Source organism: Tenrec ecaudatus, chromosome 16 (genome assembly GCF_050624435.1).
Source record: "Tenrec ecaudatus isolate mTenEca1 chromosome 16, mTenEca1.hap1, whole genome shotgun sequence".
Lineage (NCBI taxonomy): Eukaryota > Metazoa > Chordata > Mammalia > Afrosoricida > Tenrecidae > Tenrec > Tenrec ecaudatus.
In genome coordinates, this window is record NC_134545.1 from 78,682,393 (window position 1) to 78,707,743 (window position 25,351).

Below are 25,351 nucleotides of genomic sequence, written 5' to 3' on the forward strand. Positions count from 1 at the left end.
CTCAAGGCCAGAGGCCTCCGCCTCCGCCACCCCCTCCGCGTCCCCGCCCAGCCAGGGTGTTTCCAGCTGGAGTCGTCCGGCACTTCCTCGTTCCCGCGCGCCATGGTGCTCCCAAGGCCACGGCCGGGATGTGGCTAGCGGGGAGATGTCAAAACCGCCTCCCTCCCTCTGTCCCCGCCTTGGCACGCAGTCGCTCCACACAGTCGCTGGCAGACAGACGGCTGCGGGTGGACGGGCGCCCGGCATGTCCCCCGAGTGCACGCAGGCCCCGGGCCCCGGCCTCCCGCGCCACCGGGAGCGGGTCAACTGGACCCGCTTCCCCTTCTTCTCCGATGTCAAGGGCGACCACCGGCTGGTGCTGAGCACCGTGGAGACGGTCGTGCTGGCGCTCATCTTTGTGGTGTCGCTGCTGGGCAACGTGGGCGCCCTGGTGCTGCTGGCGCGGCGCCGGCGCCGGGGCACCGCCACCTGCTTCGTGTTCAACCTCTTCTGCGCCGACCTGCTCTTCACCAGCGCCATCCCGCCGGTGCTGGCCGTGCGCTGGACCGAGGCCTGGCTGCTGGGGCCCGTCGCCTGCCACCTGCTCTTCTACGTGATGAGCCTGAGCGGCAGCGTCACCATGCTCTCGCTGGCCGCCGTCAGCCTGGAGCGTGTGGTCTGCATCGTGCGGCTGAGGCGCGGCCGCCGGGGCCCCGGGGCGCGCGCGCGAGCCGCCCTGCTTGCGGGCCTCTGGGGCTACGCGGCGCTCGCGGCGCTGCCGCTCTGCATCTTCTTCCACGTCGTCCCGCAGCGGCTCCCGGGCACCGGGGCCGGCGCCGAGCGGGTGAGTGCGGGGGCCCTGAGCGGTGGAGGGGGGCGTCGAGGAGGGCCCCACCGACGGGGAGCTGAGCGGCGGGGAGGGGACGCGGATAATGATCATACACGCGCGTGTGCGCGCACACACACACACACCCCACACTTGTTACCCTGTGTTCTGCATTTAGATTTACTGTTTAAATCACAGGGCAACTCTGCCCCGTAGGTCCTGTAAATGTCCCCCAAAGGGCTGTCTGGGGACTCCCCCAAACTGATTAAAAAAGACAAGCACCCTTTACTGAGAGTTGAATGAAATAGGGGGCCAGCCAACCCGACGGAGCTCCGGGGCCCTGGGTCCAGGGACCCATCGCGCCCTATGGATTTCTGCACAACCACCCTCCTTACACGGAAGGGGAAACCGAGGCACAGAGGAAGGAACCTGCCCAGGGTCCCTCAGCCTTAGCGAGGGAGGTGTGTGAGGAAAAGACAGGAGGAAGGGCAGGGGGACCCAGGAAACTCAGGGCCAACACTGCCTTTTGGGGACTTGTGACTTCCTGGGAGCCTTGGGTGGATGTTTGGTGGGTACGGGTTCCCGTCTTGCATTGTCCTACCTTGCGTAAGGCTGGAGCGGCGAACTTTAGTCTGGGCAATGGTCCCACAGCTGTCACTCGGATCATAAAGGGATAAGGGCTCCGCGATCTTAAAGGGGTGCTGTCAACAGTGAAGGGCACTTGATACAGCATCTCTGGGGCGGTCTGACCCTGGAAAGGTCTCCAAGAGCCTCCATCTCTTTGGCGCCAAGGTTCTCACCCCTCCAACCCCCCCAGGTTGCCGCCAGGGTGAAGAACCGGGTCGATGTCCCTGCTGTCTGTCCAGCGTGCTAGCCACACAGGCTAGTGGGGAGAGGTGGCAAGGGACCAGGCTCTCTGTGCGCGCTGGGCACCAACAGTGAATCTGCGCTCCAGGTTGAGCCGCTGACGGGTCCTATTCCCTATGGAGGCCTCGGGTTTCAGAGTCTTGACCCCAGGAGGGAATGCCGGGTTCCCAGAGAAAGCGGGTGCAAACAGTAGCTCCAAAGAGAGGCTCATGCAAGGCTGGCCGCGGATGTAGTTTTGCTGTGTCGTTGTCGGATCTGGGTGAAAGGCTTCAAGCAAAGCAACAGCGAAGGACACAGTCGGACCAGAAGGCAGCGCACGTCCCGCCGCCCCTCCCCCTGGTGTGTGTCTCCAAGCAGGACTTCTCTGGGGGTTTCCTAATCAATGCATCCTCTGGGCTTTGTGAGAGTCGTGGGGGGAGTCTGCATTCTCGGCCAGCCGTATTTAAACACAAGCTGAAAGTCTCTTTCCTGATCATTTATATCTTGCGTTAAATGCATTCTGTTTAAACGACCTTGAAGGCTGCACGGGTCTGTGGCACTTAATCAAGGAGCACGAGGCCATGGCTTTGCCCCATCAGGACCAGCTGAGCTGGCTCCGGAGATTTGCTTACAGCAGGCACCCTGGTTGAGTGGTCTGCCTTATCCATAGGCCAGGTACACCTGGGTGCTTTTGGAATGAGTAGAAGCCCAAGCCTTCAGCTGATTGGATGAGAAGGTTGGGGAGGTGAGGGGCGTGGGTTTCTTCCATCTGGTGTTTGTTTGGTTTTGTTGAATTCTTTTCACGTTGAATTATAATATTTCCATATTTTTAAATTAGGGGATTACACCCCTATTTTTTCTTTTTATTTTTTGGAGAGGGAGAGTGTGTGTGTGTGTGTGTGAGTGTGTGTGTGTGTGTGTGAGGGAGAGTGTGTGTGTGTGAGAGAGAGAGGGAGAGTGTGTCCCCTATTTTTTCTTACATAAAAATAAAAGAGAGAGAGAAAGATGGAGAGAGGGAGGGAGAGGGAGGGAAAGTGAGAGAGAGAGAGAGAGAGAGAGAGAGAGAGAGAGAGAGCCCTCCTGGGACTAGGAGCTCCCATGGAAGGGCTCAGGAGGACAGCTTGTTTCCAAGCCTGTCCTGTGCCTTTCCCTTCCTAAATTATTTGAGGCCCATTGCGACTTGAGTGTTGACCCATAGCAACGCAGGCGACTGCGCAGGGTTTCTTGGCTATAACCTTGCAGGATCAGGTCTCCAGGTCTTTCCGCCACCCAGCTCTGGGGGGCTCACAGGAGGGAGCATGTATGTAGAACCACCAACCTAACCTTTTGTTTATGAACCAATTGCCATCAAAGCTCTTTCCATCCTACTTAACTGGCAAATAATTCGAAGACATTCAATTCCTGCCATCTCTTGGCTAAAAGCCCAGCTTAAAAGTGTTTGTTGACAGGGACACAGGTGAATGTTTGCACAAGAAGGTCTTCATTTGCACCGGTGGGGGACCTTCTGGATCTCAGCCGGGGCCGTGCTTAGCATCGGGGAGGACATCTGTGGTGGTCCCTCTGCCGCACAGTGGAAGAGCCCCTGCTTCCTGAGGGTGCCTTACCCTAGTGCCCCCTCAGTACACAAAACTCAAACCAAACTCGCTGCCATTGAGTTGAAGCTGCCTCACAGTGATCCTACAGGAAGGACAAGGTAGAACTGCCCCTTTGGGTTTCTGAAGTGGGACTAGAAAGTCTTATGGAAATTTCTCCTGGAGATCAGTTGATGGTTTTGAACTGCTAACCTTCAGGGCAACAGTCCAAGGTGTAACCACTATACCACCAGGGCTCTTGTAGTCATGAAGAAGTACCTCCTTGGTTTTAAGGGCTTTTGGAGAAGGAAGGTGGGCAGAACCAGTGAGAGAGGGTGGGCCTGCCCATGGCTTCAGACGACTGGGAGCCAGGTAGGTTAGCACAGGAAGGCCATCTACAGAAATGCTGAGCCGTGGGGGCAAGGGGAGAGTGTCATGCATAATGAGACCATCCTTTCTGGCTTTCATCTCCTCCCCCGTGCCAATAAGTCAATCAACAGGACCAATCTCTAACCCTCTGCGGGTGGTGCCTGAGCGTGCAGGAAACACCCCACTCTACTCGAACTCCTGCCATCCAGTCAATTTCTGCTCATGGCGCTCCTCTTAGACAAAGACAGAACTGCCCCCGTGGGTTTCCGAGACAGAAACTCTTCCTGGGAGCAGAAAGCCTCCGCTTTCTCCCACGGAGGGGCTGCTGGTTTCAAACTGCTAGTTTGAAAGGAGTCTCAAAATACAAAGGAGAGACCCCAAAACAAAGGCGTTTGGCAATTTGTAAAGGGGGTGGTGCGGAGAAGGGCTGGTCTAGACGGAACAGAGTGTCATGTTTAAAATTGGCAACGGCTTGTTTTCTCAGTCTGTGTACTTCTGCCTTCCTGACGGTGGGTGCTACGCCCCCCGACACCGCCCCCCACGCTTTTGGACACAAAATATAGAGCTCTTGGGCTGTGGACATTTTCCTCCCCAAACCACATGCAGAGAGAACCAATGTCCCCCATCCCCACCCCATGCACACACTGGCTCCCTGCGCCTGAGGAGTCCTGGCCAGGGTGACAGTGTGTGTTCTAGCTTTCTGCTCATTTAAGACCCACTTCCCTGGCCATGTGATTTCCTGTGTTCATTTGGGCTCTGGGTGCCCAGCCGTTGAGGCTGACTTGTTTCTCAGACTTAGTGGAAAATGATTTCACTGGACAATGTGGGATATGGGTTTGGGAGTCAAATGTTCTGAGTATGAACTGGGTGACTGAGGGCAAGTTGTCCCCACCGCACCCCCCCCCACCCTCATGCCTCAGTTTCCTTGTTTGCAAAGTGGGTGTGATAACAGTATCCCCCCACAGCAGTATCAGGAGGCCGAGGGTATTGGATAAATGGGCCCATGCCGGGCGCACACAGCTAAGGTCTCCAGAATGGAGACTATTATTAGTCTCCTTATCATTGGTTCTAACAATTTAAACATTCTGCAAGCAGCGTCATTCCTCTGACCACGGTGAAATCACAGACTGCCATTTTAAGGGCGTGACCGCACCCTAACAACGCTGACATCTCGGCCAGGCCAGCGGCAGTCTAGTCCGCTGGGATTCCTGCCGTGTGTGCCGTGGCCCTGGTGGGCAGCAGCCGTCTTCTGCGGGTGGGGGAGATATATAAAGCAGTTCCCAAGCACTTGTCTCTCCCCCCAACACCCAGGCACCCAGGGGCCGGGCACTGGGCTGGAGACAAGCACGCGACACAGTTCCTGGTCAAGTGCAGTTGGTGAGCCCTGGAAGGTCTCCGAGCCAGGCACAATCCAGTCCCCGCAGGAGCCCAGGAGGAAGGAGCCCAGGAGGAGGTGTCCTCGAAGGAGGAAATGTTTACAGTCACACCTTGGACAAAGGGTGGAACTGGAATTTGGTGCCTGGGGTTGTCTGATTCCTTCCACTGTCGGCACCATGGGGTCACACTTCCTTAGGCGCACCTGTTCCCCATCCCCGCGGTACCCTGCCTGATTTATCCCTGCCTCTAACATTTTCCTGTCTCTGTTGAGGGTGGCTCATCTGAGGAGATAAACAGTGTGACTGCATTAGTCGATACTAGAAGAGGCTGTCAAATGAAAGAAACCAAGTTTCTCTGGCATATACACACACACAGGGGAGTTATAGAATTATCTATAGTGTCATATATGGGGAAGTTATCTATAGTGGTGTATATGGGGAGTTATCTATAGTGTTATACATGGGGAAATTATCTATAGTGTTATATATGGGGAAATATCTATAGTGTGATATATGGGGGAATTATCTATAGTGTTATACACGGGGAAGTTATATATAGTGTTATATACGGGGAGTTATCTATAGTGTTATGTATAGGGAAGTTATCTATAGTGTAATATTATGGGGAAGTTATCTATAGTGTCATATACGGGGAAGTTATCTATAGTGGTGTATATATAGTGTTATGTGTAAGAGAATTATCTATAGTGCCATATGTGGGGAGTTATCTATAGTGTTATACATGGGGAAGTTATCTATAGTGTTATGTATGGGGAAATTATCTATAGTGTGATATATGGGGGATTATCTATAGTGTGATATATGGGGGAGTTATATATAGTGTTATATATGGGGAGTTATCTATAGTGTTATGTATGGGGAAATTATCTATAGTGTTATGTAGGGAAGTTATCTATAGTGTAATATTATGGGGAAGTTATCTATAGTGTTATTAGGGAAGATAGCTAGCTAGAGAGTTGGGAAGTGGATCCCAGTTGCCATGAAGTATATCCTGCCTCATGGTGACCCCATGGGTGTCTGGAGGAGAACTGTGCTCTTTAAGACTTCGAATGACTGGTGCTTTGTTGTTGTTTGTTTGGAAGTAGTTCACTAGGTTTTTCTTCCAGGTCCAAAATGTTAATCTCTTGTACCATTCAGGAACCGTGGGAGACTGCCAGGGCAGGAGATAAGAGGTTAGCCTTCTTGAGTCTTTCAAGTGACCTTGAAGTTCTCCAAGTTGCTGGAGGAGGCGGGGCCGGGAGGATGATTTACAGAGGGGTGTCTGGAGGGACTCCAGGCAGACCCACTAGAGAAGCTGACGGACGAAGAGCTGGAGGAAGGCGGCTGTCCTAGATAAGCCCGCCGTCATGGGAGTGCTCAGTACTTATTCTGTCCCTGGAGACGCGTGTCTCCATCACAAGTGGGGTCTTTTCAGAAAATCCTTTTGTTTGACCATTTCATTTCCCATCTGAGCACCTCATGCACGCCCCGCATGGTTTCAGGCAGGTGGCGGGCAGGTGCCTTGAGTCCCTCACAATTTGGTGGGTGGGGGCTGGGGGGCAGTCCAGACAGGTGGCTGCACAGAGCACAGACCTGGGGAAGGGGGAGTCATGGGCTCTGGGAGGCAGAGGAAGGCTGTCTGAAGGCAGTGCTGACTCACCTGAGCTGAGAGAAGGGGAAGTTCACCAGATCATGTGGAGGGACAGGGGCATGGACACTGCACTGTGTGCTCAGTGTCAGCCCATCTTGGACAGGTTTGTGTAAAGCATGAGGGACAGAGGTGGGAAAAGATGGTGCTGGGAAGGTCAGCAGAGGTGAGATGGGAAAGGGCCAGGGAAGCTCCTTCAGGGAGTTTAGACTTATACTGTCAAAAATGGTGTCTTCATCTGGGTTGACTAGAGAAACAAATTCATAGACATTCATATGTGTAAATGAAAGAGCTTTATATACAAGAGCAATTGAATATTGAGAAAACAGTCCAGATCAAGTCCTTAAGTCCCATATTAGCCCATGTGTCCAATACCAATCTATAAATTCCTCTTCAGACTCACAAAACACATGCAATGACGCTAAATGCAGGAAGATCACAGGCCAGTGGGTGAAAAGTCTTGTGGATCCAGTGGTGGTGGAAGCATCTTAGCTCTGGCAGGGGTTTCCATGTGGCTCCTCCAGCTCCAAGGCTCTAGCATAGCTCTATGTGTCTTGCCAACAGGAATGTCTTGCAGGGAGTAAGTGTGTATCCCACCTCCAGGGAGCTATTTATCTCCTTAGCAACTAAACTGCGACCTGATTGACAAGCTAAACTCCACCCCTTCACACTTCAGTCTCAAGTTGACACCAGATTATGTAACTACCACAAATGGTCTGCCTGGGAACAGGTGGGCCAGTGACAGTGAAGGTATGGAGCCACTTAGAGTTCCTTCTGAGTGGGGACAAAGGCCAGGACTAAGGGTTCTGGCAGTGCTCAGGCACTGGTGGCACTGTCAAGGAGGAGTTGGGTTCCTAGCTGAAAGGTCAGCAGTTCAAACCCACCAGCCACTCCTAGAGGGAAAGCTGAGGCTGTCTGCTCTGGCCTTTTATGGGTCACTATGAGTGGGAAGGTGCAAGTCAGATGAACTCACACATGACCTCCAGCTGTTAAGCCTTACGGTCCTAATACCTGAGCACTGGTCTCCCCATTGCCCTGGCTGAAGACCCTCCCAGATTCCCACTCTCTTGCCCCTTCAGACCAACTGCCCTGTATTTGGGAGTCCTGATGGCTCAGCTGCTGATCTAAAACCTGACAGTTCAAAGCCACCAGCTGCTCTTTTCTGAGGTCGACAAGACCTTGTAATCAGCTTTCATACAAGAGTAACCAAACCCAACCCAAGGATTTCTGAGACTGTAAATCTTCACGGAACAGACAGCCTCGTCTTTCTCCTGAAGAACACTTGGTGGGTTTGAACCACTGACCCAGTGGTTTTAGCCCAGCACTTAACCTATTGCACCACCAGGGCCCTCTGGGCACAGCTAGCTGTATTCTGTCCTCCAGGGTTGCTATGAGTCAGGGTCAACGTGAAGGCCCACCACAGCCCCCAGGCTGTACTGAGGTTTCTGTTCCCTCCCGACAGGCTCTGTAGTGGCAGACAGCCTTCATCCTCACTGTGGTTCAGCTGCTGCTTCTCAAACGAATGGGCAATTGAGCAAATGAATTAAAAGAAGACAGCTGCTGACACTTCCAACCCCCTTTTGGAAGCTCAGAGGACAAGACAGGCCTGGCCCCTTTTGCTCTTCAAAGTAAAACATGCAGAAAAAGCGCAGAGGATACTATAAACACGCCCTGTTTCCCCTGTTGACACACAGCGAGATGCCTTCTGGAGTTAACCTTGGGTGGGGGCATAGGAGTGAGTCATAATATCTAGAGTCTGAATGACTTAAGTCAAACGGATTTTCCCACGGAAACAAACTTATAACACCAACTCACATCCCTGACTGTGGGCATGGTGCCTGTATTTTTTTTCTACTAGCACTATTTTTTTGTAATGAGAGCAGATACTCCATTAAATCAGCAATACCATATAAAGCATGCTAAAGAGCATATCAATCAGTCACTTACGCCGCACAGCCAAGTCGCACTGCCTCTGAGTCCGTGGTTGGGGCGCTGCTGCTCGGAGGCCTTACCTGATTTCCTTTTCCCACTTGGTGCCTGGAGTGAATGCTGCCAATTACCAAGAGAGGCGGGGTCCTGGTTCCGCTCCCAGGGAGATTTTTATTTTGTGTTAGAACGGCGTCGTTTCCTTTACAAGTTAACTTGGATTGCCTTTGTAAATTCTAAAAAATATCATGGGCCCATCTTGGGCGATTTAGAAAATCCGGAGAAGTTGAAAGAATAGAAACAACAGAAGAGAAACTGCGGCCTTCCTGGTGTGTATCCTCCCAGTCCTGTATCTGTGCTCGTGTGCATGTGCATATGCGCACGTGTACACGCACATTCTTTCCCATGCTAGGATCCCACAGGCGTGTTGTTGAGAGGCCGCTTTGGGGCCCCAGGGTAGGGAGAAGACCTATCATGCCACATTCCTCCAGGGGTCCTCAAACTATGGCCCGCGGGCCACATGAGGCCCGCCGAGGACATTTATCCGGCCTACTGGGTGTTTTTGCCCCGTTTGTTTTTTTACTTCAAAATAAGATAGGTGCGGTGTGCATAGGAATTTGTTCATGGTTTTTTAAAACTATAATCCAGCTCTCCAACGGGTCTGAAAGACAGTGAACTGGCCCCCTGTTTAAAAAGTTTGAGGAGCCCTGTCACAATCTTGAGAAGCAGCTACCTGGCTGACACTCGGGCAAAGGCATTTGGAAAGCATGGGGGTGGGGGTGGGGTGAGCGGTTGTTTGAGAACTAGCTCGGGGGTCATCTGTTTTAGGACTCTTCGAGTACACAGTATAGGAATTAGAGACCGGGTCGTGTTCAGCATTTTTTCAATGACGCTGGCAGCCCGTGTGTCAATACGTGTTGTCCGCTAATCTTCAGGCATGAGGAAGGGGTACGCAGATATACGTAGTCATTTATGCACACGGGGGTTTGCGTAGACAGGCGAGCTGGAAGAGTCTCTAAAGGGCAGTGGGCACTTCACTGTCAGTATTCACAAGAGCCTTGAGAGTCCTAAGCTTCTTTTGACTTAAAAAAAAAAAAAGCACTCATTTGTATGACGAGTCCATAAACATGTTCCTGTCAGGTGCAGCAGTCAGGGTGGGGAAAAGGGTAGAGTGGCCGGTCCATTTTGGGGCCATCTAACAAAATAGGAAAAGGCAACGACATTTCTACCCCCCCCCCCCCAACCAGGTGTAAATGCGATACAGGCATTCCTCCTCGTTTGCTTGGCTCTGAGCAAGTCTTCTCAGTAGATTCTGCTATCATTGGGCACCTTCGAGCGGTTTCACAGCGACTCAGAGCCTCAAGTCAACGCTTTGCGGCCCTGTGTACCCAGGGCGAAACACTGCCCTGTTCGGAGCCAGTCTCACGATTGTTGGTACATTTGGGCCCATTGTTGCAGCCACTGTGTCCGTCCATCTCATTGACGGGCTTCCTCTTTTATGCCGCCCTCCACTTGTCCAAGCAGGATGTCCTTCTCCGGGGACTGGTCTCTCCTGACAATATGTCCGACGTATGGGAGACGACATCTCACCATCCTCGCTTCTCTTTACAACCACTTGGCAATTTGGAAGGAGATACTGTGTGGTTGAAAAGAACCCCACATTTAGCGTTTGGGACTCTGGTTTTAGGAAGATGCTCCGAAGCTTTCATTTTCCTACTCTGTAAAACGGAGGCTTGGGAAGCAAAGGCTCAGAGGGTGTTTGCAGCTGAGGCCAGGAAGCGGCAAGAATACTCCTCACTTGCCTCCCCTGGAGATGGACTTGCTACCCCACGCCCCATCTGCCTTCCACACGTGTTCTGAGGGTCAGAGCAAGTGCTTTCTAAAGGAGACTGCAGCAGGCTGTGAAAGATTCTGGGATGTACGGTTCGTTACACATTTGTGTGATATTGTGATGCTCAAGTAGGGCTGAGGCCAAATGAGAAGCAAGCATTTAAATGATGTCCTCTTCCCTTTTTGTAACTAGGTAATTCCAGTGTGTACACTGATTTGGCCCAACGTTGCAGGAGAAATCTCTTGGGATGTGGCTTTTGTCACCTTGAACTTCTTGGTACCTGGACTAATCATTGTCATCAGTTACTCCAAAATCTTACAGGTATGTATGCTTCCCCCACCGGTGCTGGGCTGCACATAGGCTCTGGGTGGGTCAGGGAGACACAGGATTTCAAAGTCACATAAGTTCCAGCTGGTCCAATCTCCTTCACTGACCAGATCCACCTCCTCTGTAACCCTGAGCAAAATGAGTTTGGGCCTAAAAGGAAAAAATAAAAGCAAAAACATTCTAGCTTTGTGATAATGTTGTTATTTTCCTTGATCACTAAAAGAACATAACTGAAAAACTCCCTGCTGTCCAATCAATTCTGAGTCATCGTGACCCTGTGGGACAGGGTAGAGGTGTTTCTTGTGGGTTTCTGAGACTCTTTTTTTTAAAAAATCATTTTATTGGGGGCTCTTACAGTTCTTATCACAATCCATACATACATCCATTATGTCAAGAACATATGTATATTTGTTGCTATCGTCATTCTCAAAACATTTGCCTTCTACTTGAGCCCTTAATCTCTGCTGCTCATTTTCCCCTCCCTCCCCACTCCCCCCACCCCATGAACCCTTCATCATTCACAAACCATCATTATTTTGTCATATGTTACACTGTCTGACATCTCCCCCTACCTTCTTCTCTGCTATCCGTCCCCCAGGGAGGAGGCTATACATAGATTCTTGTAATCAGTTCCCCCTTTCTATCCCACATTCTCTCCACCCTCCAGGCATCACCACTCTCACCACTCGCCCCGAAGGAGTCATCTGTCCTGGATTCCTTGTGTTTCCAGTTCCAATCTGTACCAATGTACATCCTCTGGTCTAGCCAGATTTGTAAGGTAGAATTGGGGTCATGATAGTGTGAGAGTGGTGGTGGAGGAAGCATTTAAGAACTAGAGGAAAGTTATATGTTTCATCGTTGCTACCTTGCACCCTGACTGGCTCATCTCCTCCCCACAACCCTTCAGTAAGGGGTGTCTGGTTGGCTAACGATGGGCTTTGAGTCTCCACTCTGCACTCACCCACATTTACAATGACATGATTTTTTTGTTCCTTGATGCTTGATACCTGATCCTTTCGACAGCTCATGGTCACACAGGCTGGTGAGTTTCTTCCATGTGGGTTTGTTGCTTCTGAACTAGATGGCCACTTGTTTATCGAGCCTTTAAGACCCCAGATGCTATATCTTTTGATAACCGGCACTATCAGCTTTCTTCATCACATTTGCTTATGCACACATTTGTCTTCATTCAATGAAGGTGGGCACCCATTGATATGATTTTTAGTTCTTTGATGTCTGATAACTGGTCCCTTCTACACCTTGTGGTCAGACAGGCTGGTGTGCTTCTTCCATGTGGGCTTTGATGCTCTGAGACTAACTCTTTATGGTAGTAGAAAGTCTCATATTTCTGCCACAGGGAAGCTAGTGATTTTGAACTGCTGACCTTGCAGTTGGTTGACAGCCCAATGTATAACCACTACACCAGGGTTCCTTAAAAGAGCATAGGATCATTAAAAAAAAATTAAGGCCATAACAGACATACAAAAACTGCATGTCTACTTTACCCCTGTTGTTAACAATCCAAAGGATATTTTTCAGGTTTAAAAAATACATATGTATAAATAAATATATTCAAAAGAACTTAAGTCAAATGGATTTTCCTATGGAAACAAAAGTATAACACTATGTTAGATCCTTGACTGTGGACACAGGTACCTATTTATTCATATAAATGCACAAACATATTGAGGGCGGGCCTCCAAAAAGTTCATGAGGAGATGGAATGAAAAGATAATAGAATTTTCTCATGAACCTTTGAAGCCCCCTTGTACCTACTATATGTTTTTGTATCCATATATAAAAAACAGAACAATAAAACCCACCAAACTCACTGCCATCTAGTCAATGCTGACGACTCATAGCAACTGCTTTCGAGAGTAGAAAGCCCATCTGATTCTCCCACGGACCTGCTGGTGGTTTTGAACTGCCAACCATGAGGATTGCATCTCAACCTATAACTGCTATGCCAAGACCCCAGATGGGATAAGTCACATGAAATTTCAGGTTAAATGGTCACATGTCAGCTATTTTTCACCGTTCAGCCAAGTTTATTTCCCAGGTAGGTGGCAATACTGTCTGCTCTGTAACGTCCTTTTATGACTCAACACTATATCTGCATACCTTTCCAGGTTAAATCAGTTCTTAGATGTGCCAGGATTTCGTGTATGGACCTTTGGGTTATATCCATTGTTTTCCCATCACAAACAACACCACAGGGATGAATAATGTTAAATGTACAGTTTAAAAAATTATTATGGAAGTCGAATTTATATATAGCGAAAACATACCTGACAGTCCAGAGACTTCTCTCGTGCCTTCTACCTATAAGGAACGGACATTTAAAATGTCTACCGAAACAGGAACTGATCTCCATCTTCAAAACAAAAGTATACACAGACCTAAAAGGAGAAGGGGAAAAAATCTTAGCTTGCTTCCCACCTCTTGAGGGAGGCCATTTACCTTATAAGGTGCTGGCCCCTCAGATCAAACACGCTCCCAGATGGAAGCCCATTCTAGACAGCTTCATGCACAACCTTGCAGTGATGGAAGTTTACCCTTGTGGAAGCTTGGTTTACCAGCATCTTCTGGGTCATCTGGCAAACTGAGGCAGTGCCTCGATGGTTCTGCTGGCCGGCTGGACCATGTATGGCCCTTTCTTGATAACTCAGGATCAGCTGCCTCTTTCCATGCTCAGAAACCCAGGACAGGTCAAACCCCCTCCAGGTCTGCTAATGCCTGTGGTGAGACAACACCTATGTTATTCCCTAAACTCTTTCCCACTGGCTGACTCACTCCTTGCTAAGGAGTCCATTCTGACTCACAGTAACCCTATAGGAAAGAGTCGAGTTGACCCGGTATCTTTCTAAGGCTGTGAATTTTCACAGAGCCTAAAGCCTTATCTTTCTCCCAAGGAACAAGCGGTGGTGTTGAACCTTCAATCTTGGGGTTACCAACTCCCTGCAACAGCAGATGGATAGTGAGCCTCAGCCTGGGGCTTGCTGGATGCGGAGCCAGGCCTGGAGTTAAGATCTGTATAGAGTGCTTGCAACCAGGCTTCGCATTTGACAATGCCAGGCAAGTGTTCACAACTGAAAGCCCCGTTGGGCTTGTAGTAGTTTTATTGCTGAAGTGTACAAAGTACATGCGGTCCCATTTAACAGTCACTACGCCCATTGCTCAGTGACGCAGGGTTACGGTGTTCAGAAGGTACCAACATTCTCATTAATTCCATTCCGCATGCTTCCTTTCCAGCATCTGCCCTCCCTGTGCCCTCAGCCGCTCCGCTTCGCTTGAGCGTGACTGCGGGCCTTCTGATCTCAGAGCACAGCACTCAGGGGTGATGTCCGTTAGTGTATAAGTCATTCTGTTATTTCACTAAAGGGGACTTCAGCGGGCAGTTTTCGGGGCTTTATAAAGAGATAGCCTCAGGGGGTTCTCGAGCCTCCATGGGCCCAGTGGATTGGGAGTCTTTAAGGTTTTGAGCTCTATTTTACACTCGTCTCCCCTTCTTCCAGGATCCATCTATGGTGGCCCTGACCAGATGGGGCTAGTGGTAGGCGGGTAGCACGGAGTTCTGCTCTCAGAATAGACAAGGCCAGAGTTGGTAAAGACGGTTCATCCTGTAGACCAGTTTCCTCCCCTGACTCTCTGGTTCTCTTCTTTCCGTTTTGTAACCCATTTGCTCTTGATAAAAATTGTTGATGAGAACACCCACCCATAGGACTCTGAGCCCATTTGCAAGATCACGCAGCTCAGAAGCGGCTGGGGTCGAGAGCTACATGTAGATTCTGGCCCCGGACTTCCATCGTGAATGGCTCGGACCTTTGTTAAGGGTCTGCCCTGTGCGTAGTGCTGGCGAGGGCTGGGAGGGAGGCAGGAGCGAGAAAATCAGGGCACAGCCTCGCAGGAACTTTGACCGATGGATGAAGGAGAGGGCCGGGGACACAGACTAGGGCAATGTTATTCAATCGAGTGATAACCCTGGCCTGAGAAGGGGTGGTGCCAAGACTTTGCATGAAAACACTTTGCAAATGGTTAATCGCTTACCCAAATGTTAGGGATTGTTGAGGACCAGAAGAAGAGAGGGCCTGCCCAGGGCGTGAAGGGCAAAGCAAAGATCTGAAAGGACTGTGTCAGTAACCGGGATCTGCCACTTACTTCCTGTGTGGTCTTGGACAAGGGACTTTACCTCTCTGAACCTCAGTGTTCTCATCTGTGAAATGGCCAACAGGATCCGGGTTGTTTGGGGGGGCACGTGAGAGCTCGCACTGGTGGGGCGATCGTGTGCTGCCTGCCACCAGCAGGTGCTCAATCCATGAAGCTTGTTGGCATTTGTTAGGCAAAGCTGTCCCGGCTCTGAGAGCCTGCGGTACTGGGAACAGGACTCTGAGATTTGTCAGAGCATAGAGGAGGGGCCCAGATTTGGAGCACAGCAAGAACTAGGAACCAATCTTGGAGCCGCACAGGCTGCAAGGGATGGGTAGCATTTGGTACCTCCTGCTCAGTGGTCCCACCCTTGTGCCCCCCCCCCCCAAAGGCAAGAAGGTTCTAGTCTACCCTCTTCATTCCTGCCCCATGCCTATCCATGGCCTGGTGATGGCAGACTGAAATATTCTACAGAACAATTTCCACTCATCCCCCCTCCCCATTCACCCCCCCCCCCACCACCTCAGTCCAGGTCCTACCTGGAAAAAGCTCTAGAAAAGAAACAACCAGAGCCCTGAGGAGTTTGGGAGGTATTTGCTTATCCACCTGACAGCAGTTAATCGCTCCCCAAACACTTTGCATCTAAATCCACAGCCAGCTGCCCCAGGCCCGTATTCATAGACAAATTGCAATTAGAGAACTTTTGAAGCCACTCAGCTGCCACAACTAAAAGTGCCACTCCTTCCCCGCCAGCCTTCAAGGCACAATTGTTTCTACTGCCTCCAACCCAGGTCCCTCTGCGGGGGAGGGGGGGGGGACCGGTCCCTTCCAAATCTCTCTGACCTTCTGTTTCTGGAGCACAGCCTTCCCTGGACTCTTCACGCCAGGCCTCCAGTGATGGCCGACCGCGCCTTGGAGATCTGGGGAGCAGGAATCGAGGGGGCCAGATGGCCTGATCTGACCATTTATGACACTTCACAGTTGTCCTAGAGCAAACGTGGTGTCAGGAGTGGAATTGCCCACAGTAAAGCTTTCCACAACCAACCAAACAAAAACACACGGCCTTGGAGCCAGTGCTGACCCAGAGCGAGCCCCTGCGGGTTTCCGAGACTGACGGCCCACGGGAGTAGAAAGCCCACACTTTCTCCCCAGAAAGGTTTCCAGCGGCTAATTTTCCCGAGTAGACTTAGCGGGCCAGCCGTGTTACCCCTAAGACCCCGCCCCTGGGCTGGTGCCCCACCCACGGAGCTCTCTTTGGGAAACCCTAATGCTCACAAGCCCCTTCCCAGGTTTCTGGTTCTGACTTGGGCAAGGGCTCAGTGGGGTTTCCAAAGCTCTTGGTGTGTGTGGGGGGTGCTTCACCTGAATGGTCCCCTCAACCCCCTCTGGGGGTGCTCTGGGCTGCAACCTCATTTACCCTCCTGCCTTCCCTGCTTCCTCTTTCCCCGTGACTCAGCCATACCTTACAGCTGCGTGGACTTTTCCCAGTCAACAGTTTCCCAGGGAAATTGCCTCCCAGCCACTCCCCTGGTGCCCTCGCTCCGGCTGCCAATGCCGCCTGTTTGGGCTCCGTTTGCACAATTGCCCGGCAACCAGTGCCAGTGCAAGATGTGATGCTTCTCCCCTTTGTAACTGTGTGTGTGTGTGTGTGTGTGTGTGTGTGTGTGTCTGCTTCCCCTCCCATACCCACTTATCCAGCTTGTCTCTGAGTGCGGAGAACACAGTAGGTTATCGAGAAACATTTGCTGCATGAATGAGTCCATCGCTTGAAGGAGGATGACAATCAGCCTGCTGCAGGGCTTGGCAGATAAACAGTGAATGGGTTAAAAAGCCCAGGTGCAGTCCTTTCTCCCTGCCTCCTGGCCTGGTCCTTCCCTCACCTCCCACCCCACCCCACCCCACCTCACCCCAGTTCTGGGGCCTGCTGGTCAGTGATGAGAAGGGATGTGGGCTCTCTAGAAAGATAGAGGTCTATTACCTGATGTTTCTAATTGGGGAGCAGCTGACTCATGAAGGCAACCCCCAGAGAAGACCCAGCCCTAGGAGCTGCCTCATGTGGTCCCCAGAGAGACACCCAAGGGCAAACTTACTGCCAAGGTGTCAATTCTGATTCCTGTAGACCCTATAGGACAAGGTAGAACCCCTGTGGGTCCTCGAGGTTGTGACTCTTTATGAAAGTAGAGCGCCTCATTTTTCTCTCTTGGAGCAGCTGGTGGTTTCAAACTGCGGACCTTCAGTTAGCAGCCCAGTGTGAGAGTAACCACTAGAACAGCATGGCTCCTGGAGAGAAACTAGGGGAGAGCTCTGTGGGGTGAGTGAGGACATCCTCCACCTGCGTCTACCTGTCAGGAGTAGAGGCTCTCTCACCTCTGCAGTTGGTGAGAGCAACTGAGCCAGGGCAGAAGGATGTGACGCCTTCACATTCGGGCTTCAGAAACGCACATGGCAGCCCGTTTCAACAAGGCAGTTTCAAAAGACTCTCCTTCAAAGGATGGCCGTGGAGTGGGGAGAGGAGGGCAGAGGACGCCAAGCCTACCGTCTTAGAATGGTAGTCGCCATGCCTAAGTGAGCCCGAGTCAGCTGGACTGGGCGGTTTACTGAAAACACGGGCGCTCCTGGGTCCCACTGAGGCATCAGGGATCTGAAGGTGCTCCCAAGCGTTTGCATCCTAGGAGGGGTGCAGCGACCCTGCGGCGGTGGTCATGGGCCATATTCCAAGGAGCACACTCCTCTGCTGGCTCTTTCCAGTGGGGCAGATGCGGATGCCCAGAGCTCCCCTCTCGAGCCAGCCCTGGGCTGCCCCTTATTCTAAACACAGGGTGGGGGTGGGGGGGGGCGTGCCAAAACCTGTTCTGTAACCTTGTTTTGAGAATTAAAGCTAAGGCTCACAAGTAACCTGAGCATTTAAGGTAAAAAGCACATCCAATGGAAAGTCGGATGGGTTTAAAACCCTGCATAAACATCTACAGGGGTTCTGGGGTTGGGGAGTGGGGGGCGGTGTACAAATCGTTAATGCTTCTCACTGCTCACCAGAAGGCTGGAGGTTGGTAGCCACAAGGAGGTTCCTCCAAAAAAAGACCTGGCAATCTCCTCCTCAAAGCATCAACCCATTAAGTACCACATGGAGGACAGCTCTGCGCGCGCGCGCACACACACACACACACAGACACACACACACACGGCCATGTGTTTTTAATTTTTTATTACTGTTACCTCGTCTTGCCACCCAGGTCACAGAAACAAGGGAGGAGTCAGTTACTTTTAAATGACATCGTCTCTCTCACCCCCCACAAGTTGTGGGACCTGTGGAGAGACGAAGTCACCGGGACTGAGTCGGTCAGTGCTAAAAAAAGGTCCCAACATGAATGCACTTGGCCCATGAGTCACCCCTGTCGTCGGCCTGTCTGCTCATAGTCACTGTCAGGCACCGGCAGGGTCCCATGGGTGGTCCCAGCTCCCCAGGAGCCTGCAGTCTCCCGGGGCCAGGGGTCTATGTGGCTAGTGCGGCAGGCTGCCAAGAGGGGGTGAGCCAGAAAGACTTTGAGCTGCATGGCATTAGACTTGAAGTTCACGGCTAGGGAGAGGATACTCATTAGACTGAGAGCAGAGGGTGGGGAGAGCCCCGGCTGGAGTCGGATGAGCCAGCGTGTGAAGCCCAGCTCGGCCATTTCTTATCTGGGTAATGTGGGCGAGTTCCTCCACCTCTTTGTGCCTCAGTTTCCTTCTCTGTAAGACGGGGATCGTTAAAGTGGCTGCATGGTAGGAGTGTTGGTAGGCTCTGAAGAGATAGCAGTGGGTGTCATTTAACAGATCTCTAAGAAGCACTCCACCAGGAAGTCTGGCCCCATCGCTGTCCATCTTGGCAGGGCAGCCGGAGGGCTGAGACTACTGCCAGAATAAGCCCAGACATGCCCACCAGGCTGCACCCTGTCTTAGGGTGACACCCCCTAGGGGGCGGTGTACCTGCCACCCAGATCTCTGGCCAAGGTTGCGTCCTCAGAGTAAGCAGCTCTTTTTTTTAAAATTATTTTATTTTATTGGGGATTCTTTTTTTGTCTTTATATCCCTTTATTATTGTGTTGATGCTTACAATCTCTGTATGCAGACTTCTTGTATGATTCTTTTTTTTAAAACAATTGAATAGGGACTCATACAACTCTTATCACAGTCCATACATATACATACATCAATTGTATAAAGCACATCCATACATTCCCCGCCCCAATCATTCTCAAAGCATTTGCTCTCCACTTAAGCCCTTTGCATCAGGTCCTCTTTTTTTTCCCCTCCCTCCCCACTCCCCCCTCCCTCATGTGCCCTTGGTAATTTATACATCGTTATTTTGTCATATCTTGCTCTATCCGGAGTCTCCCTTCCCCCCCTTCTCTGCCGTCCCTCTCCCAGGGAGGAGGTCACATGTGGATCCTTGTAATCAGTTCCCCCTTTCCAACCCACTCACCCTCCACTCTCCCAGCATCGCCCCTCACACCCTTGGTCCTGAAGGTATCATCCACCCTGGATTCCCTGTGCCTCCAGCCCTCATATGTACCAGTGTACAGCCTCTGTCCTATCCAGCCCTGCAAGGTAGAATTCGGATCATGGTAGTTGGGGGGAGGAAGCATCCAGGATCTGGGGGAAAGCTGTGCTCTTCGTCGGTACTACCTTGCACCCTGACTGACCCATCTCCTCTCCTAAACCCCTCTATGAGGGGATCTCCATTGGCCGACACTTGGGCCTTGGGTCTCCACTCTGCATTTCCCCCTTCATTCAATGTGGTATATATATATATATATATATATATATATATATATATATATATATATATATATATATACACACACACACACACACACTCACATATTCTTTTTTATTTTTTCATGATGCCTTATACCTGGTCCCTTTGGCACCTCGTGATCGCACTGGCTGGTGTGCTTCTTCCATGTGGGCTTTGTTGCTTCTGAGCTAGATGTAAGCAGCTCTTTTAATGCCCCAGGGCTACCTCAAAGTAGGTGGCTGACAACAGCCAACACTGTCTTCCTCTTCCGGAGACTGGAGGTCCTGACTCCCAGTTTTGGCCGGCCCAGGTTGTGCCTAATAGTTCTAGAGGAAGATCTTCGCCTGTCTCTCCTGGCTTCTGCAGCTCCAGACATTTCTGGGCTTCTAGCTGCATCATAACCCCATGTCAGCCTCTGTGCTCCCGCGACCTTCTCCCCTGCAGGGAAGAGTCTGTGTCTCTTAGATAAGAGCACAGCTCCCATGGGTCTGAGACCCACCCTCCTCCAGGAGGACCTCAGGTTAGCCGAGTCATTTTCACAGCTCCTTTCTCCACCAGGTCGTGCTCACAGATGCCAGGGCTCAGGGCTTCAGCACAACTTCTCTGGGGGCACAATTCAGTCCATAGCACCAGTTTTCCTCCAAGGGTAAGGTCTGAATTTCATGCTACACAGCGACGTCCAGGCTTGGACGCGTGAGCACTCGGCCTGCCGAGCCGGTGTTGGGGGGGGAGAGGGACCGACAGGGCTGGCAACCTCTTGTGAGCCTTTTTGCCACAGCTCAGCTGAGCTCTATGTTTACGGATGGGAGCTTTGACCATTTCTTATTCGTGCAGGGACCTTGAACTGATTCCTTAGGAGACTCGATTTCCTCCTTTGTGGAATGAACAAGGGTTGAGACTCAGGTGCAGATGAAATGCGACACTTGATAAGAGACCGATGTCGCCTGGTGCGGGGGGCGTGCTCCCTGAAACGGAGCTGTGCCCGGGAGTGGTTTTGAACTTGTTGTTGGCAGTAGGGAGGAAGGGCATGTTCACTCGGCCCTGTGTTCTTAGACCTAAACCCAAGCTACTGCTGTTGAGTCTGCTGATTCTAACTCGACCTCGTTCGACGGAATGGGAGTGCTCCGAGGGACTTGGAGACTATAAATGTCTATAGGAGCAGGTAGCCTCGTCTTTCTCCTGTGGGGCTGCCTGGTGGGTGTGCACTGCTAACCTGCAGTTAGCAGCCCCGCACCTCACCCGCAGTGCCACCAGACTGCCTATCCGTCCCAAAGAGGTGATGCTGACTCACTGCACACATGTAATCAGACAAGCCTATTTAGGCATAAGACCATTCAAGAGCTCTCTTTCAATGCAGCTGGCTAGTTATTGTTGAATCACTTCTAACTCCTGGTGGTCCCATGGGGGTCAGGGTAGACTGTGGTTCAGAGGGGTTTCCAGGACTGGTTGTTTTAAAAATTGGCTCCTCAGACCTTGCCTCTTGGTCTTCCATCCTGTCAGTATGGAACTGAGTGTCCTAACCACTTGCACTACCTAGGGAATCCTGTCCGACAATTAGCTAGTCTGAAATATTCCAAGGAGAGTATTCTGAGCCCGCCTGATCTTGGAGCTACATTGGCACAGCTTGTGAATGATGCTAATTAGCTCCTAATTGCTGGCCCTGTTGAGATTTGAGACTCTTACAGGAATGGGCTCAGGAAGGCTATCACAGAGCTCAGGATGAGGTTCCTCTGCAGCTGAGTCTCTGAAGCATGTAAACACCCCATTCTGTGGTCAGGAGAAGCAGAGGAGCAGATGGTCAGACTAGGGGAGTGGGGGTTCACAGGGACCACTAATGTGGTCCAGACCATCTGGACTGGGTCTTTTCCCTGGGGGAGGGGTAACAGGCTAATTGGTTTCATTCCCTATCACGTGCCAGGCTAGCTGAACACCAGACAGGCCTAAATTGCCTCATGGTGCAGGTTACCCCCCTCCCTGACACTAGCTCTCCCACCCTCACCCAGCCATTGCCCTTCCCACTACCACGCCCACCTTGGCACCAGAGAAACTCAAGGAATGGAGGGTGACAGCCAAATCTTCTGCCCTCTGTCTGTGGCTTATAGACAATTACAATTAAGCAAAAGGGCAGGACTAGGATGCCAAGAGCTACTGTTAAGTGGAAAAGAAGCAAGCTGCAAAGTGGGGGTGCATGAATGAGCTTATTTGTGTACAAAGCAAAATAGCAGATGCCTGTGGTCCCATAGGGAGGTGTGTGTGAGGCCGGGGCATCTCCAGGTGGGCATAAAGAAACCATGTCCGTGGGTCACTTCTCGGGTGTGGAGATGGTACAAAAGGTCGGATCTTCCATGTTGCCATTCGGTTCCCTTCAGCATCATATTGTCTGAGTTTGCATTGGGAGCACAGCCTGCTTTTCTTTTTAAATTTTATGTACATACCGTTTTTAAACAATTGTTTGCTTTTCATCTTCTAAGGACGCTAGCAGCACTGTGCACCTGTTCACACACCTTTCTTTCTGGACCACTCAATTCAAGCCTTTTCACCTGCACCTCATCAGCAAACTTTGCAATGTCAACTGTTTTCTGCCTTACCTCTCAGAAGGCCAGCCAGGCGCTACATTTTCCCCAGCAGCCTCTGAGTGGGACGGTGTACCAGAATGAGTTCACTCTCCACAAAATTCTAAAACCTGGCAGCCCCCAACTCAGGCAGGATTGCAGATGCCGCCTGGGGCCCCTCTGCTCCTCTGTATGAGAAACCCTTCGCGTCCCCCACTAAGCGACGACCCTGTTCTCTTGTTCTCCTGCAGATCACGAAAGCGTCCAGGAAGAGGCTCACCGTGAGCCTGGCGTACTCAGAGAGCCACCAGATCCGAGTGTCCCAGCAGGACTTCCGGCTCTTCCGCACGCTCTTCCTGCTCATGGTCTCCTTCTTCATCATGTGGAGCCCCATCATCATCACCATCCTCCTCATCTTGATCCAGAACTTTAAGCAGAACTTGGTCATCTGGCCGTCATTCTTCTTCTGGGTGGTGGCCTTCACGTTTGCCAATTCTGCCCTAAACCCCATTCTCTACAACATGTCACTGTTCAGGAACGAATGGAAGAATGCCATCCGCTGCTTCTTGTTCCCAGAGAAGGGAGACATTTTCACAGACACGTCTGTACGGAGAAATGATTTATCTGTTATTTCCAACTAATTCGCTTGCTTCTTCCTTAGTCCACGCTTCTCACAATGTGGTGAGCCCCAGGATGTTTTCCAATGGAGTTGATTTCCAGGACTACCATGCAAGCGTATTCTGCTTTAAGAAAACATCACTTAGGCAAATACCCGGGTACAGCCTGCAGAATGATGGATGATCGTTCATTCAACATTACCTTTCCTCTAAAAAGGATTTGCTCTGGGTTCCTTTTTTGCAAGATGAACTTTTTTTTCAGGGTGTTTGTAATAATAATTAACTTAAATAAATTTCTGTTTCATAACTGCCTGGCTGTCACATCTCCTATGTATAAAGCCTTCTTGATTTCTAGTGCTTGGAGCGGTCTCCACCCTAAATTTCTCACCTGAAGGGCTAGCAGCCATGCTGTACGGCTTCCTCTTTTATTTACGGATGTCCAGAGTGCTTGAGGAATTTCTTAGGAAAAATTAAAGGTGATGACTTTCTTTAATTTAAAAAAATCAATTAATTTTTTCATCAGACACTTGGGAGAACAGACAAAATTATCAGGAAATGTCTAAAATTCTGAGGAAATTGATCATCAACAAATATTTTCATATCCAGCAAAGCATATCTTTCAGGAATGAATTTATGGTGAACAAATCTTTCCTAAACACACAAACAAAAGGCTAGAGAAAGTTTGAAGAACAGAAAAAGAGTGCTAAAGGATGAAATAGTGTAATGTAGAGTGGAAGCAAGAACAAAGCAAGAGGCAGAATTATGAAAAATGCAGCACACGACTTTTTCCTTGAATTTTTAAAATTATGGTTGATGGTTGAAGTAAAACGTATAACATCTATGGTTTTCTTCTTTTTAATCATTTTAATGGGGGCTCGTACAATTCTTATCACAATCCATACATACATCCATTGTGTCAAGCACATATGTACATTTGTTGCCATCATCATTCTCAAAACATTTGCCTTCTATTTGAGCCCTTAATATCGGCTGCTCATTTTCCCTCTCCCTCCCCACTGCCCCCGCCCTCATGAACCCTTCATCATTCATAAATTGTTATCATTTTGTCATATATTACACTGTCCGACGTCTCCCCCCGCCCTCTTCTCTGCTGTCCCTCTCCCAGGGAGGAGGCTATACGCAGATTCTTGTAATCAGTTCCAGGTGATGGTTTTTATTTAATATAAAAGGGAGCCCTGAACCCTTTTAGGGGAAAATGGTTCAAAAAATGAGAGCAGTTGAATGCCTTCAAAACCTGGGAGAGAGAAAGCAGGGTGGGCCTTCTTCATTGATCCATCCCCCAGAAAGCGGAGTAATCCCTGCGGAGGCCAGGCACTGTCCGTGGTGCTGGAAGCACAGCACCAGCCAGCCACGGATGGTGACCTCAGGGAATTTACCTTCTAGTAGGGAGAGAAGCGCTGAGTGTAAGCCCACAGATAAGCTGGCGTCATAGAATGGATACGTACCATGAAGAACACAGGAGGGAGTGCTATGGTGGTGACGACTGTTCAGATGGGGAGATGGGGTCTGAAGTGACCTTTCTGAGACATCATTAGATTTGAGATGTGAACAAGAGAGCCCGTTAACCATCTGAATCGGAGGGAGCTTTGTAGGCAGAAGAGACACTGGTGCAGAAGTTGGTGTGCTTGGGGAGCAGGAAGAAGAACAGTGCCGCCAGAGCACAGCAAACTCTTGACTGAGCAAGCTCGCCATGAGGCACTGCCCTCCTTGCTGGAGCCTATCAACTGAGACCCTCGAAGTTGGAGGGCGGCAGCAGTTCCAGAGAGTTACGCAGAGGGGCCTGGAGAGCACTGTAGGGAGTTTATCCTATAGAAGAGGCCATCGCTACATGTTTGCTATTGGAGTCTGGTGCGATCAGATAGATGTCTTTACATATGACTCGGCTGCCATGCCGAGAATGAGCTGCAAGGAGCAAGGAGTGAAAATGGAGACCAGCAAGGCAGTTGCAGAGGCAGCTAACAGATGATGGAGCACTTGGAGGTGGGTGGTATCAGTGAGGGATTGCGATTGGCTGAGATAGACTTTGAGAAAGTGGAACAGACATGGTTTGCAATGTGAGGGAAAGAGAGGATTCGAGGACGGGTCCCCCTGTTAGCCAGACATTTGCTGCATGGTGTGGGGGTGCAGTGGGGTAAAGTGGGAGAGGAGCAAGGGTAGGAAGGCCAAGCAGCTCATGTGGGACCCAGGAGTAGGCTCTCACCTTGAGATGGCCAAATCAATAGTAAGAAGTTGAGTGCAGGCATGTGGAGCTTTTGCCTAGAGAGACAGTGGTGGGAGTCAGATGGTATTTACAGACTTATGACTTTATTGAATATTCATGAAGGAGGGGAGAGAAAAGAGAAACCACACCCTGAAAAAAAATCTCAGTGTACCAAGGCTGTGACCAGATGAAGGATGTCTAAGGGGCCCTGGAAGAGCTCTGGTGGTATAGTGGTTACACACGAGGCTGCTAGCCACAAGGTCCACAGTTTGAATCCACTGACTGCTCCTTGGGAAAAGGGCCTTTGTACTCCCATCAAGAAATACAGTCTCTCCCCCCACA

The 25,351-nt window shown here is 50.7% G+C and overlaps 1 protein-coding gene across 1 annotated transcript; it reads left to right on the forward strand.

Annotated features, from left to right (window-relative positions):
- Positions 1–244: 244 nt before the first annotated feature.
- Positions 245–22,812, forward strand: FFAR4 (free fatty acid receptor 4). Its single transcript, XM_075534805.1, has 3 exons — positions 245–823; positions 10,565–10,693; positions 22,423–22,812. Exons 1-3 carry the CDS (start codon positions 245–247, stop codon positions 22,810–22,812), a joined length of 1,098 nt encoding a protein of 365 aa, XP_075390920.1.
- The last annotated feature ends 2,539 nt before the right edge of the window (positions 22,813–25,351 follow it).